At 40.3% G+C, this 15,509-nt stretch overlaps 1 protein-coding gene across 1 annotated transcript in view; it reads left to right on the plus strand.

Annotated features, from left to right (window-relative positions):
* The window catches only part of nbas (NBAS subunit of NRZ tethering complex), a 220,608-nt gene that overhangs the window by 93,925 nt on the left and 111,174 nt on the right, over positions 1–15,509 (plus strand). Inside the window, exons 37-41 of the mRNA XM_042503247.1 lie at positions 758–934; positions 3,252–3,365; positions 5,483–5,606; positions 11,051–11,127; positions 12,398–12,535. Coding sequence (XP_042359181.1) covers positions 758–934; positions 3,252–3,365; positions 5,483–5,606; positions 11,051–11,127; positions 12,398–12,535 — 630 coding nt within the window. The remainder of the gene's footprint in view (positions 1–757; positions 935–3,251; positions 3,366–5,482; positions 5,607–11,050; positions 11,128–12,397; positions 12,536–15,509) is intronic.

The raw sequence follows: 15,509 nt of genomic DNA on the forward strand, positions 1-15,509 counted from the left end.
AAGAAGCACAAATGTATGTAAATATTGTTTACTACAACTGCTATCTCACTTTTGGCTTTAGCCTTATATTTGACAGACAGACTTGAGAGTAGTATCTATTTCATCTACCTCTATGTCAGAGAGCAAATAATTTCCCCCAAAATGTTGAACTCTTAAGTAACTAGCAGTTTGTGTTTTCAAAGTGTGTCAAGAAAGTAATCATTGACATTTGATTGTGTAATCCTCACCGTCATGAGAGTTAAACAGTTATTTGTGTAATGATTCTGACCCAGACTGACGCAGCGCTACACCACCGAGTGCTCCCTGTGTGACTTCTGGGACATTTTGTGTTCACGTACTCACAGTATGTGCCTCATGCAGGGCAGGGACATCTCTGCGCTGCCTGAACTGTGCATATTGTAATTCCCTCACGCACAAACAAACCGACAAACACAAAGAGCCCTGCCCTTATTGAAGTTCTGCTCTCAAGTACCTAATAAAAATACAGAACACAACCATGTCTAATGTTACACTGATACTCAAGAGGCCTCAGCTCCAAATTTGTCCTTTGGTCTCATATAACAATACAGATGTAGCGATCAGAGAGCTCCTCTGATGCTGCGTTTTCATTTGTAAGGAAAAGAAGTGTTCAGAGGATTATGTACTACTAATGCAGGATGATTTCAAGACTCTACTACTGCAGAGACACCAGAATAACGTGGCTGTTTTATTTGTTTTTTGGTCCATCCTGTCACTGCTGTCACCTGCTTGGCCTCAGGCTGGTGCTCCCTCTGCGGGCTCCCCTATGGGGACAGCGGGCGACCTGCTGCACAGGACTACGGCCAAGACCATGGAGGTGCTGACCACCACAGGACTGACCACCAAGGCTGTGCTGACCGCTGTCAGCGACCACCGCTGGTGGAAGGACTCACTCAACTACCTCCGGCCGCTGCACGTAAGAACACTTTGGTTTCTGTATCTGTTGTGAAGCTGAGGACAGTTTTCTTTGTCAGGGGCAATAAAGTCTCTAATGAATGCACTAACAAACTAACTCGACAGTTTAAATGTGTGTGCTTTTTATGTGTTGTATTGACTTATGTGTGTTTATGGATGCATTAACAGTAATGTGCAGTAAAAGGCGTGATCAAGCAGCTAATGATAACAGAAATGACTGCTGATGTATTTGCTTTATGCTTGTGTCTAACTCCACAGCTGCACAGCATGGGGACACCTGAAAAACTGTATTTAACCCAGGGGGCGGTGCCTTACCAACCCTAGTGTTGTTGTGCTCTCATTGGGCCATCACGTCACGTTTTGGATTAGAATGCAAAACGGTATCTTAAAAAGTTGTTTGATAATGTAATCTTTGCCTTTACCCCCAAATTAAACCAACAGGAGACCTCATGCCTAAACTCCAAACACTGATGTTTTTTCAAAAAAAAAATCATCATTGGTTTTCGGAATATGCATTTAGCTTTTGCTTTTTGCACTGCTGGCATGGCTGCGACTAGACTTCCCTGAAGATTTTCAAATATGGGATGCGATGATGTACGATTTTATCACAGATTGCGATAAAAAATAATCACAATAATTGGATTGTGGTAAATTTTCATTATTGAGATTATCATGAATATCATGTCCAGCGGCACCCAAAGAGATTCACATCAGGGACCCTGTCCCGGATCAGAGTACATTTGACCCCAGAATCCAGATCGACTGATTAGTGTGAACAGTATGTACCACTGTTGACCCGAGTCCACTTGAGAAATGGTCTCCAGTACGGTTCATTTGTACTCTGGTAAAGTACGCCTCAGGTGTAAACACCAACTGTACCAAAACACAGAAATGGTGGCTATTTAATGCGACTACCTGAGTTTGAAATTTACTGATGTCTCTATATCTGATGGCAAAGCAGCCCACCGTGGACAGATTCAGATCCGGCTTATCTGCCACCTTCGACCTGCATGTGGAGTCCCAGCAGGAGGGCGAGAGCAGTGGCTCCTCCTCTGGTCAGGTGCAGAGCCTTGTCTCGCTGCTCCGCTGGTCCCCACTTATAACGGTCACCAGTGTCTGACTGCAGCGCTCTGTTTCCTCCACTGGAGCACAACATAATTGTTACGTAGATGATCCAACTGTTGCTGAGAACAGGGCAGTAGTACTCGGGCAATTTCTGAAATTAGTTAGTTTTTTTTCCTAAAAAGGACATTCACATTTTTTTTTACAAAATGTGAAGGGATTCCTGTATTTTTTTGTGCAATTTTAGGCATATTTTGCTGATTTTCAGGATAATATGGTCAATTGTAATTATTTTAGTCAGGATAATCTTGATATGAAATTTTCATGACATCTCACGCCTCCCGCTGATAAATTCTTACAATTACCATGATAACGTTATTCTTGAAAACATGTAAAGTTAAGTAGTAATAAAATACATTTAAATGGACATTTAAATGGATTAGATCATGTCCAGCAACAAAAAATCTACTCAGATTGGGCTTCTCTATTCAAATATCAGTGAAGCGTCCTGTATCAATAGATGCCCAAACAAGTTTGCAAGGCAGACTATCAATTTCAGTGTGTCCACGTGTGAGGCCAAATATGCAAATTATAGGCAAACGTGAATAGTATAATTATGTATGCCTTCTCAGTTGTGTATTATTTCTGTCCAATTTCCTAATTTTCCGAGTTTTAGAAATAAAACAAGCCCATAATTTGCTACTCAGTCCACATTCTCTTTTTTCATCAAACCAAAATAATTCATGTTTTTGTATAACGTGCATGAACGTGCACTAACAAGCTGAGACAGTCACGGAGCTCAATGAAGCGTGCACTGCTGCTTCCCAAAAATCCACGCCCATCTGGGTGAAACACCAAGTTTTCGGGTAGTCCCTTACAGCATATGTGTGTTTGACTGTGTGTGTGCATGAAAAGAGACGGTTGCACGTCTGCCCCCATACCTCACACACGCACAGACTTCATAGGCCTCAGTCAAAAACAACAATCCAACAGCTCATCTCTTGCATAATTAATTAGCCTGCCTATTGAATATTTCAATATATGGCGGGTTGCCGGCGGCTGGGCTGGCGTGGTGGTTGCCGGGTTGGAGATTGATGGTGTCTCTGGTCTCAGCAGCGATTTGGGAGGGCGGCTCGTGGTCGCGAGTTTCTGAGAAAAAAAAGACAAACGTAGAGGATGCGAGCTGTGGGACAGAGAGAGATGACAGTGCTGTGGGCATGTTGTGAAAGTTTAATGATGTTTTGATGGCTCCTCAGGGTCACGACGCAGGAGCCACCAGTCAGGAAGGGGCGTGTGAGAACTCCAACCTGCAGCGTCAAGGCTGTAGCCCCTTTTATCAGGAACTCATTGATGATCCCTATGTAGACCTGGTGAGCAGCTAAAGAAAATTATTTTTTCTTCCTTCTGCATCCCTGTTGTCCTTATTTCTCCTTTTTTTTCTACCCCAGGCCACCTTCTTAAATTACCGCAAAAATGCCTGAGTAGGTTTATAACTTAAAGGCATTTAATTAGTTTTTTTCTCCTATGACTTATAAATTCCTTCAAAAGCAGTGTTGAGACAAAATGAATATTGATTTCAGACTAAGTAGTTTTAATGCCAAAAGCAATTTGGGAGATCTTTACAGAAAAAGGAGGATAAACTTGAACAAGTATTTCACTGATATAAAGAGGATCCTCACATAAAACTAGGCCGTCTCTACAGTAGAAAGATGGAAATACTTTTGAAATCGATGTTACATGACCAGAGAAAACAGAGAAAAAGTACTGTGGCATTCGCTTTGCTCAAAAGGTAGGAAACCTACATCTACCAGAATGCACCACGGTAAACTACACCATTAAATGCTCCTGCTCATGGATGACGTAAATTGAAGTCGTCTGTTTGAAAAACTGGCGGCCAGCTGGTAACAAACAGTTTTGTATTACAGTTAAACAGTTAAGATGAAAGATGTTTCCGAAAACATTTGAGGCATTAGGTGTGGCGCCCACTTCTTGAACTCTCGCTATTACAGCTAAACAGGGCCCTAAAATATGTTTCTGGAAACATATTAGGAGAGAAATAGGCAGTGCAGGAGCATACTCTTGATTTGTATTTGATCAGCACTGAGTAATTTTTATATTTGATGGGATTTTTGGGATTTGGGAGAGAGAGAGAGAGAGAGACGGGGCTGTCTCTTTATCGGCCTCTGTACTCTTTGTGTCAGTGGTGGCAGCATGGCTGCAAAAATCTGCAAAATATCCCTTTACAGGGTTCCCACAGTCATGAAAAACCTAGAAAAGTCATGGAATTTCACAAATACATTTTCCAGAACTGAAAAAGTCATGGAATTCGTAAAAAAAAAAAAAAAAAAAAAAACCACTGAAAGTTTTAAAAAGTAGAGATAATGTCCACGTAATATAACACAACGGTAAATTTAATTTTTGTCGATGTAGCGTTTCTGTTTGTGTGTGACGTTTTGTTTACCAACACATACATTTATTCATTTTACAGTTTACAAAAAACACTGTGCAAGTGAAGCAAGAAAAAAAATGGGGTCCTTGAAAAATCACAGAATCTTTTTGAAATTTTGTCCATGAAAATATGTGGGAACCCTTTCTTTAAGAAAGATGGTACAATAACAGCGAATAAAATCAGAGATGTGATAAAAAAAAACAAAACCAAAAAATACTGAGAAATTCTGTGTGTTAGGTGGAGAAGCAGAGATGAAGAGCATAAAAATCCCCAAAGAAAAGGATGTCGGCAGAAGGAGTTATGGAAAAGAACAAAAGTAAGAAAAGGAGTAGTTTGACCTTTATGCCTAGAAAATGGTCGCCCTGGGCTATGACTGGGCTTTTTACTCAAAGACACAAATCATGTGGATAGCTAAAAGAGTGGACGCGAGAGGAAACAGAGAAGGCCGATACATCTCTTCTCATGACATTTTAATAGGCCTCTCCAAATCCCTTCCTCCGCTCCATCTCCAGCATTCATCCATCTTCCATCATCCATCTACCAATAATGGCTCCCCACGTCCATCTGTCTATGAGCCGGCTGATCAATGGGATTGGTTTTTACCTTAACAGTTCCAATGAAGGGAGCAGGGAGGGAGGAGAGGCTGATTGAGAGAGAAAGAGAGACAAATACAACAAGACAGAAAGATGGATAGAGCCAGAGCGGCGTGGATAGACAGGGAACATTGTGTGTCAAAGCGATCGCTCCGAGGCCGGCGAGAGCGCAAACTTCACCTCTAAGACACTTGAGAAATAACTCGTACGAGAATCCTATAAATGAATTATCAAAAGGCGCCGTCTGAAAAGGCTTTATTTAGCTCTGAACTTCATTTGTTTACTCCCTCTCTCGTCTGTCTGATCCCTGGGAATTAAGACGCTCAGTCACCTTAATCACATCTCTGCGTGTCATTTTCTGATCTGCTCTCCCAACTGTTGGGAGTCCCTCAGTACAGCGATCGGTATTTATTCATCACTCTCTCTCCTCCGTTCTTCCTCACAGAGTCAAGATGTGTATTCGTCCTACAAAGATGTGCCTCAGGAAAACTTTGCAGAGGTTTTGCTGAGGACGGGGAAACTGGCTGAGGCCAAAACTGAAGGAAAAACCCTGTTTCCTGCGACGGAGGGTAAGCGTGCAGAAACAGATGTGATACACACAGACACAGAAAGTATAGAGTGGCCCTTTTCTTAAAGGGATAGTTTGGATTTGTGGGGTTTTGTAAGGTTTTTATATACCTTAGATGTCAGTCAGCACGTTCTCATTTTGGAGAAGCACGCTGAAGCACAGACACGGCAGTTAAGCAATGTGCTGCTGTTGACAGATGAGCAGCACTTTATATATTATATAATAGTTTAGATAATAGCTATATTGAGAACATTTTTACTGATTTACCTTTCTGTCAGACAGCCCAATATCAAAGTTTCAGGCATTTATTTTATAACCCAACCCTGATCCGCACTTCTCCAGAACTCTTCCGGTTGCCACTTGCGTGGCGGTGCTGCAGATTCGGGGGCCTTTTGCAACATTTCATATCTTTAAATTAAGAAGATGCTTTAAAACCTTTATTTGCGAAAGACTTATAAGCTGGGGGAGTGCTATTTCTCAGATTTTAGGATGTTTTGGGGGATTTTAGGACATTTCTAGGATTTTAGGACAGTAGGGGCTTTACGTAGGACCTCTGTTACGGGGTATGGGGGATCCTCTACTGGCACTTTTTTTGATAAACAAGCCCTATTTTGATGCTGTTTTATGCATTCCGGCACCTTATGTATACTAAAAATACAAAAACAGCTCCCAGTGTGAAGCCTTTTATTTTTATTGTAAATTAGAAAACGATTGGGGGGCAGATTTGGCCCACTTTGAAAGTGCTTTGTAAGTGTTAAAGATAGGTTGAGTGTGTTTTGTGTAACTCGATCTGTTTGTTAATGCTCCGTCTTAGTGAAGTGTGGTATTTGCAGAAAGTGCAGTGAGGTTTCCTCCCCTCCCCCTCCTCCCCCTGCTCTCTCCTCTCCTCATCTGTCTAGCCAGGGAGCCCATACGTGGTGGACGAGGGGGGACAACATGGGAACAATAGCCTCGCATTGATTAATTAATGTATACCCACGGCAACAGTAAATAATGATGCGTCACTGCAGCGATACCAGAGAGATAGCATCAAGTCAAAACATCAAGGCCACGCTGCGTGATGGATCGCAGCCGCTCGCCAAAATCAATGCCACTACAAAAATAAAGAGCAAATGCATGTGTGTGTCCGTGTGTGCGTGTGTATTTGAATACTAATACATGGACATAGAGGAAGGCGAGGTGCACACTTTGACCACATAGTGCGAATGCATAGATATGCACACACACACACATTCCACCAAATCCATGCTGCTGTTGTCATTCAAACTAATATCTCTCTCCTTAAAAGTCACCTTCCCTTCGGAGCCGCCGCTGAGCACAACGTGTCGAGAAAAAGAAAAGGCATTCTGGACGGCACCGCGTCCGATAACAACCTTCGATTAATGACTCGCGTATCGGCCCGCCACACTGCCTGTCCTCAAAAACAGACTACGAGATGGCCTTTAAGAAAATAATAATATTGATTTTTCACCTAGCCCAGATAAGCTGGAGGTAATTAATGATGACACAAGTGGAAAGTGACTCAATGGGATTGAGCTGAGTAAGGTGCATAAACCGAGCACTTGGTGTGAAACAGATGGAGACACACACATACATAAACACACACGCAGCATGCCATTGGTCGCATGTTGACCAGGCCGTAATCAGTTGTTTTTCACACTGCCTGCACAGGTGAAATAGTAATAAGTCACTGTCTCACCATCCCGCTAACAATGTGCCCGATTTAGCTGACACAGGAGCAGGCGTGTGTGTATGTGGAGGCAAACAGACACACACACACACACATACACACACACACACACACACACACACACACACACACACAATCCTCTCCGCGATGTCTCTTTATCACTCTCCCTGTTTTCCTCTCTCCCTCACAAGCAGAAATACTGTATGCTTTTAAGTCAGGGTTATCTCTTCTGTGTGTGTGTGTGTGTGTGTGTGTGTGTGTGTGTGTTTACCCCTCTGGTAATTCCTGTCCCGATGGTATCAGTAGCTTTAGAGAGGCGTGTAATCAGCTCATTCTGAGGTGTAGCTCATTGAAACCCGGGGGGTAGGAGAGGAGGGGAGAGGAGAGAAAAAAACAGGAGAAAAGGAGGAGGGTGGGCACTCTCCTTAAGAGAGCTGTTATGGCTCTTTAAGCTGGCGCATCACTCCACCTCCCCCACCCTCGACTCACACACTCCGAACCTCCTGTGTCAGGTATCTGCCTGTGTGTGCACATATGAATATTAGTGTGCATTTTGTTCTACAGGATCTGTCTCTGCCTTTGCCCCCGCCTCTCTCCCAGTGTCCATGCTCCACTTTTCTCCACTCTGTCTGTTCCATTTTGTCTCAGGCTCTTATCACCAACACAGGCTTTTGTTCTCCTTGGGTCTGAGACTACAAAGTGATCCTGTCTGCCTCTGCTTCTCTCCGCCCGCTCCCACTGTTTCCTCACAGTCAGTGAGTGAGTGAGTAAGTGAGTGATTAACTCAGGGAGTCTGTGTTTACAGTGTTTGGTCTTCATTTACTTTTAATCATAATGGTATGTGTCTCCGTCTGTGTTTATGTGAGTTTGCATTCGTATGTTTGCCTGTTGTGGCCTCGTGGCCAGCAGTTTGGGACAAAAGTCCCTCCCTGTGCCCAAAGCTCTGTATAGACTCCAAATCCCATCAGCCTCTGGGGCACTGAAAACATGAGTGTCCCAATTCCATATTGCGTACTAACTCTAAGCTGTTTGTGAGTGTGTATTCGACTAAAAGACATTGGAAAAATGTCAAAATTAAGTGTGCTCAAATGAGTCGGTAGGAGGAAGATGCTCGATTGTTTGAGGTTGTTGATGGTAAATTACTTTAGACTTGCGTATGTATTGCACCTTTGTAGTCTTCCAACGACTCCGAGCCCTTATACACAACACGCAGCTAGGGTTGCTGTGGTATGAAGACTTTCACGGTACGATAATCGTCTCCGAAAATATGGCAGTGTCACGGTATCATGGTATTACAGAATTATTGTCATTATTATCTGGTAAATGACCCTTAAAGGAATGAAAAAGACAGAGGTTTTTATGTTAAACAGACGTTTTATTACAGTAATTAAAACCTGAAACCATTTTTTTCAAATGAAAGTAAATAGTCTCTAAACTAGTAGCTAAACTAAAGCTGCACTTTTTTCAATACCGCAGATAAGTAAATGTACACGGTATGATAACCGTTAATTTTCATACCACAGTATACTATACTACACTGGTATATTGCTGCAGCCTGTTCACACACATGCATGCACATATTTATACACTGTCGGCCAAGGCTACCATACAAGGTGCCGCCTGCTCACCTGGTAAACATTCACACACAGTCACAAGCAATTGGGGTTCAGTTTCATGCCCAGAAACTCTTTGACATGCAGACCGGAGGAGCTGGGTGTCGAACCGCCAATCTTCCAGTTAGTGTATGACCCACTCTAACCCCTGAGCCACACTGGGGACGTCATCAGAATAGATACTTCGATACCAAGTCGACAACATGACGGTTATTGTTTTTCTCTAGTATTGTTGGCATTGGGGATGCCATTCTTCAGACCTGATGAGCAGCATATACACCCATAAGTGTTCAAGTCTCCTGTTAAACACTGAAGGAAAAAGAAGAACGTCTACCAGCACTGTGGAGCAACGACTTGTGGAAGATGGCAATGAATGCGGCTGCAGTGCAGCTCCACCTCAATTATTCTATATATATCTTTATTTATTTATTTTTTTATTCAATGCAATTTAAGTGCTGAATATTTATATTATGCTACAAATACCAGCAGCGTAATGATGTGCTGAGCATCCACTTTGCTATGAGAGCTGCATGTTTAGCATTTTTTTCGGGCGGCAGAGTTGAAAATGTTAAACTTTGCGGAAAACACACGTCACCTTTTACCCAGCAGTCCAATCATAGTGGAGGAGGGGTGGGACGAATAACAGACAAACCGTCACATCTTGCATGTAGAAGTGCAAAAACAACAATTGGGGAACATGTTATATACTGTAGGCTTTATTTAATTATCAAAATTATAAAACCACACAGACTAATACTTTGCATTTGAGGTGGGTCATTAGGGATCAATGATACAATTTGTATTATATTAAAGTTAAATTAAAAAGTTTTGTTTTTTTGCCATACAAAATTGGGTATCGAGAATTGGAAAATTTCACAGGTATTGGTATTGACTTCTAAATTGCTGATATTTTGACATGCCGAGTTGATGCATACCATCCGGCAATGCAATGCACGTAAATAGCAGAGTAATACACGGCGGCAGCACATATAACTCCCATATAGGACGGAAACATTTTGAGGAAATGTTTGAATGACTGTAAAAACATTTTGGGGTTTTGTTGAGGCTTAATGCTTGGCCATGGTGGGTAGCATAATTGGCAGAAGTATTCTGAAGTTTCAGTTTGGCTCATGTCCATGGGCACACATTTGCATCATTTTCTCTTAAAGTTTAGGCACATAAATTGAAGACAGTATGACCTTTAGCCAGAAACTACTTATTCTTTCAAAAGCCCTGACTGTTGTAGTTTTTAAATCCATACTGAAAACCTGATTGTCCTCAAGCACTTTAAACTATTTTTTTTTACAATCCAAGGCATGATTATCATTGTATTATTACTTGAATTTAAAATCTTTTTATTTATTCATGCTGACTATGTTAACTTTTCTTAATTTTTGCTCCATAAAATGCATTGTTTTTAAGTTTTAATTGTGTTACTTTAATTTCTCTGTACAGCACCTTGAATCTACAGTGCCAATTTGTGTATAAAATTGGCTGCTTTATATATAAAACTTTTTTTTTTTTTTTTTTTTTTTTTTTACCTATTCAAAGTCGACCGGATCAGTGGTTCAAACAGAAAAGTCAAAACCAGTTAAAGATATTTTAGTATTCTCATAATCAATCTCCTCTGCCTGTCTTTGCTGTCAGTATGCAGAGGCTAATTTGGCATTCAGGGGATTCAACTTTAAAGTGCACTTAGATGAAGTTTGGACTCATCTGGAAAGCACTTATTAGAAGTGGGCATGTACTTACTCTTTGAATAATGAATACTCCCTGTGCAAGAATCCATACACATGCACGCGCAACCAGCCAAAATTTGTACACAGCATATGCAAACACGCACACAATAGCCCAGCGAGAAGATGGACAGAATCCCAGAACTCTGGGGGGGATTTTTAATGATGCTTCTTGACTTTGTCTCCCCCCTTTTCTTCTCATCCCTCCTCTATTTTTACCTTCTCTCTCTTTTGTCTGGCCCGCAGAGAGGTGTTTTCTGACAGGCACTGTCGTCTGTATTCAACAAACGTGGGATGAAACTGATCCAAGAGGGGAGGGTTGGCTGTTAATCCTCAGTGCTTTAGTTAAAGTCTTTTCTTCCCCCTATCTCCCTTTCTCTCTCTCCATCCCTCCATCCTTTTCCAGTTCTGCTGCAGCTGGCCAATGATGCATTTCCCAGGGACATGATGCTGGCTCTGTCCTACTTACTGGCCCTGCCTCAGGTAGGTGGACACACAGAGCTTTATTTTAGACACACACACAAACAGACTCTGGTGATATAAGTGTTTTAGTGGGATTCTTGCAAATGGCTGCGTGACTCCTTTACTTATTTCAACATTTCTATATGAGCTGGTGTGTTCAACAGTTTGCATCATCAGCGCATCAAATCAAAGTCGCACTTAAAAGGCACCACAGTTAAGTTGGCGAATGATATGTAACAGCAACAATACACGCCGTATCTCACATAGTTTCCCTCAAGTAAGCAAACATTCACACACTGCAACATGTAGCCCCTGTCGACCTTGTCTCTGCTGTCAGGAACAGACTGTGCATTTTTTTCTTAGTTTTTATTTCTGTTTCAACAGTTCATGCAATCATATTCACAATCTTGCACACAATTTTTCCTTTTTTTTCTTTAATGTTTTCTCCTTGTCCATAAAGTGCGACAGAGGATTAGGGCCATGTTAAAAAAAAGTTATGTTAGAGTTCAAGAATAAAGTCATAATTTCCAGAATAAAGTTGTAATATCATGAGGAAAAAAGTTGTAACATTACGAGAATGAAGTTATAGTTTTGCAGGAAAAAAGTTGCAATTTTATGAGAATAAACCCGTAATATTACGAGATTCAATTTGGAATTTTATGAGAAAAAAGCTCTAATTTTACGAGAGTAAAGTGCTGTGGAGGTGTTGAAGGTGCAAAACCAAAATCAACAATGCAGGGTGGATATCAATTGGAGAAAGGGAGAGGACAAGTTAACACCTGGGCCAGCTTTTTACTGGAAGGTCCAGGTGAGCGTAATTAAGACAGTCACCCTCTAAAACTACGTTCATAAAATGACTACTAAATCAACTTTATACCTTATATGTCAGCCAGCTGCCTGATGAGGCTGGCTGTGTCATAATATGTTTTTTTTTTTTTCTTTTGGGGGCGGCAGTGAACTGATCCGTTAACACTTGCCGCATCTCCAGTGAAACAGTAAACTGCTGGAGTGAATATTACTGTGCATTTCCTAGAGAGCTTGTTAACTTGGATTAGGCTGACGTTACTGACAAACTGTGAGTTCTGCATGGTTTAATACGATGAACAAAGGGTTTGATCTACTGAATGCTGGACTTGTTTTGGTTTTTAAGTGCTTAGTTTTGGACATTATGAACTGAACTGTAAAAGGTTTTTTTCAGTAGTGGAAGGAAGTGGAGTTTATTTGCATTTTGCTCTTTTTCTCCCACCACCAGCAAACTCTCTCACTCAAATCTTGCCATCCATCTATGTAGGTACTGGACGCCAACAAGTGTTTTGAGAAGCAGTGTCACTCCGCCTTGTCGCTCCAGCTGGCTGCCTACTACTACTCCTTGCAGATCTACTCACTCCTCATGCCTTGCTTCAAGGACAAGAACCACACTCTTTACCAGGTTAGTGTGGAATAAGAATTATGTGTGTGGGTGGTTGCATGAATGGAGGTATTGGATAAAATGCAAAGGTAGGAGGTGTCAGAGTCTCCATCCGTCTTGTAATTTTCACTACGAAAGTGGCATGAATAGCACTTAATAGAAAATTCTGTATATATTTTTTAACCTGAAATGCTACAAATTAACATGACCATAAAAACATAAAAAGGAAGACATAATAAGATTCAGCCAACAAACAGCAGGCATTTATCACACAGATTTAATAAATAAATAAATAAAAATCCAAAAGTTTAAAGATGTGGCTTCAGCAGCAAACCCCCAAGATTGATCTGCTTCGAACAGATGGATTTTGAAGAAGTTTCTTGAAACCTGAGAAGCTCAGTGCAGATTTTTAGCTCTTTGGTCAGAGCATCTCACAGCCAGGGGCACCGCGGCAAAACACTGCACCGCCCATGGTTTTTAAGTCTGCTACAGGGTTGCTGGAGGAACTAGCAGAGTGAAGGCAGGTAGGTGGGTGCGTATGGCTTTTTTACAAAATCACAGAGGTAACAGTGGGCTGAGCCATGGATCCTTTCAGTGATGATTTGATTTTGTTTCATTAATATCTCTTTGAACCAAATGGGGTATTCTTCCAAGAGTCTTGAAACATGAAAGCATTACTTTAATAGATGCAAACAGAAACAAACAATACTTGTACAAGTAATATACTTAAAACCCACAATTAGCCCCACATATTAAACAACACTCAAAAATAATATTAAAAGAGAAGTTGATGCCCTGAATACAGCAGCGATTCCACCCTATAAACAATGAATCATTTACCACATATTTCTATTGTCTTATATGCATTGGCTCAAAATATTTGTAAAACTATTTGTGTTAGAATTTAAAATTATTTGTTTTGAAGTCAATGTGAGAGTGACAAGAAACTGATGTGGGAAAATGCTTCTCACATGTTTGCATGCAGACAGTTAGGGACTCTGAGGCCTCTGAAAGTACCTAACCAAGACCATGGATGAATCATAAATTCATAATTACTATTATTACATATTCTGACATTCAAATACTTTTATATTGAATATTGTTTCCATGACCAGAATGTGTCTTGAAAAGTTAATAATAATAATACATGAATAATAATGAGTGCTTACTATTAAACATATAATCCAGAGAGGATGGAAAAATCTGGCTATTATCACTGAGGAGTAAATGTATGTGTAAGTGTTGTCACAATACTGGAAATTCTAGGGTTGATACAATGCTTTTAAATAATATCAGTATTCAATACCATTTTCAAGAAAAAAGGGATTTTTTTGGGGGGTGGCGGGGTGTTGACACTGAGAGCAAAAAGGCTATAACATGACAACTATGTCTTAATTTGGTTAGTAATAGAGAACAACAGAATGACTGTAGTACACATTAGCAATAAGAGAGAGCTTGAAAGCACACCAGTAACCGTTGTATCGATTCTGCGGAAAATGAGTATTGAAATCACTCAAATATTCGCAATTAGTATTGATGAATTAATATTTTTGCCAGTATTAATATGTAGTTAATGGGTGATCTAGTGCCCATCAGGAAAACCTCATTTTTTAAAAACTGTTTGAAGCAGTTTTGGAAAAAGTCAGGTTAGGGTTATATAAATGAGCATGTCGTCTGCATAGCACTTAACCAATACTAAGCCATTTAGCAATATTAATTCAAGAGATGAAGCAAAAATAAGCAACATCATCAATCTGTTTACATAACTTTATGTCTATATGACACAGCATGTGATAACTCTACTTTCCAACTGGCTTATTGAAGCTAATCTTACGTATCTAATGAAATGCAAACAATCTGTAAACACACGTTCAACCCTGTAACACCTTTTCTCCTGTAATGTTTGCTTTTAAGTAGCATTGTGGTTGAAAAGTCATCTTGTTCCACATTGTCTGACAGTACCATATACTCACATACACATATATACTTATATTTTATTTCAGTTCATTCTGAGATATTTAGTCTCTTTGGAATCTTTGCAATCTCAAGTAGAATTTGAAATAAAATGAAGAGTGTTTGGCTGAATTGCACAACTATTTTTAGGACTGTCATTCTTGTGGGACAGTGAATTTGAAAAGCTGCAAATAATCATAGTCATTATCATCATCATAGGCAGGTTTCACTTCTATCTGAGTGTAAAAAAATTACTTTTAATCACTTTTTGGGGGTTTAACTTGCTCAAACACCATTGAGCTTTGTAGATAGAGAGCATTACCTGAGGCAAAGTGAGAATACAAAAAGGAAAGAAACTGAACACAATCAAACATGATAATAGAACAAACTGGAATAATAACGCCCAGGTTGAAAATAACTCTTATTATCCCTTTACACATTAGCATAGTAATCCACTTATTTATGCTTTAATCCAAAAGCAGCCCTAGAATGTGAGTCTGTGCTTTTGTTTGTGAATGACTTTGCATGTGTGTCTGCGTGCGAAATTGATTTCATTTCCCCAGATGTCTTAATTATAGCAGCCAGACATATTGAATAATTGACTGTTTCTCAGACTCTTTGGATTGTATGAAATTCGACCATGGGTAAATGTCAAAAGAAATGTATTCGTCGGATATTGTGATGATGATATTGTGATGTGATGACACGAATGTGATACTATTTTCTAAAACAATGAAAGCCATAAGAAGCTGCAACAAGTCACATTGGCTACATTGACATTAGTTATTTTTCAGAATATGACAGTACTCTGAATTTAATGCTGGTTATGTTAACAGCATATTCTGTTTAGATGTTACAAATGAGGCCTATTTCCAAATGTAGCATTCTTCGATTAAGACGTTTGATACACCAGTATTACTCAGTTTTAATAGCATTATTTAGGCATGTATACAGTGCATTTGGAATATCCGTCTCAGTTGGGGTTTTTACCACAGTTTGTGACACATGGCCTCTTGCCCGTTTACAGTCAGCTCTGTGTGTT

This window comes from Plectropomus leopardus, chromosome 16, assembly GCF_008729295.1.
Source record: "Plectropomus leopardus isolate mb chromosome 16, YSFRI_Pleo_2.0, whole genome shotgun sequence".
Lineage (NCBI taxonomy): Eukaryota > Metazoa > Chordata > Actinopteri > Perciformes > Serranidae > Plectropomus > Plectropomus leopardus.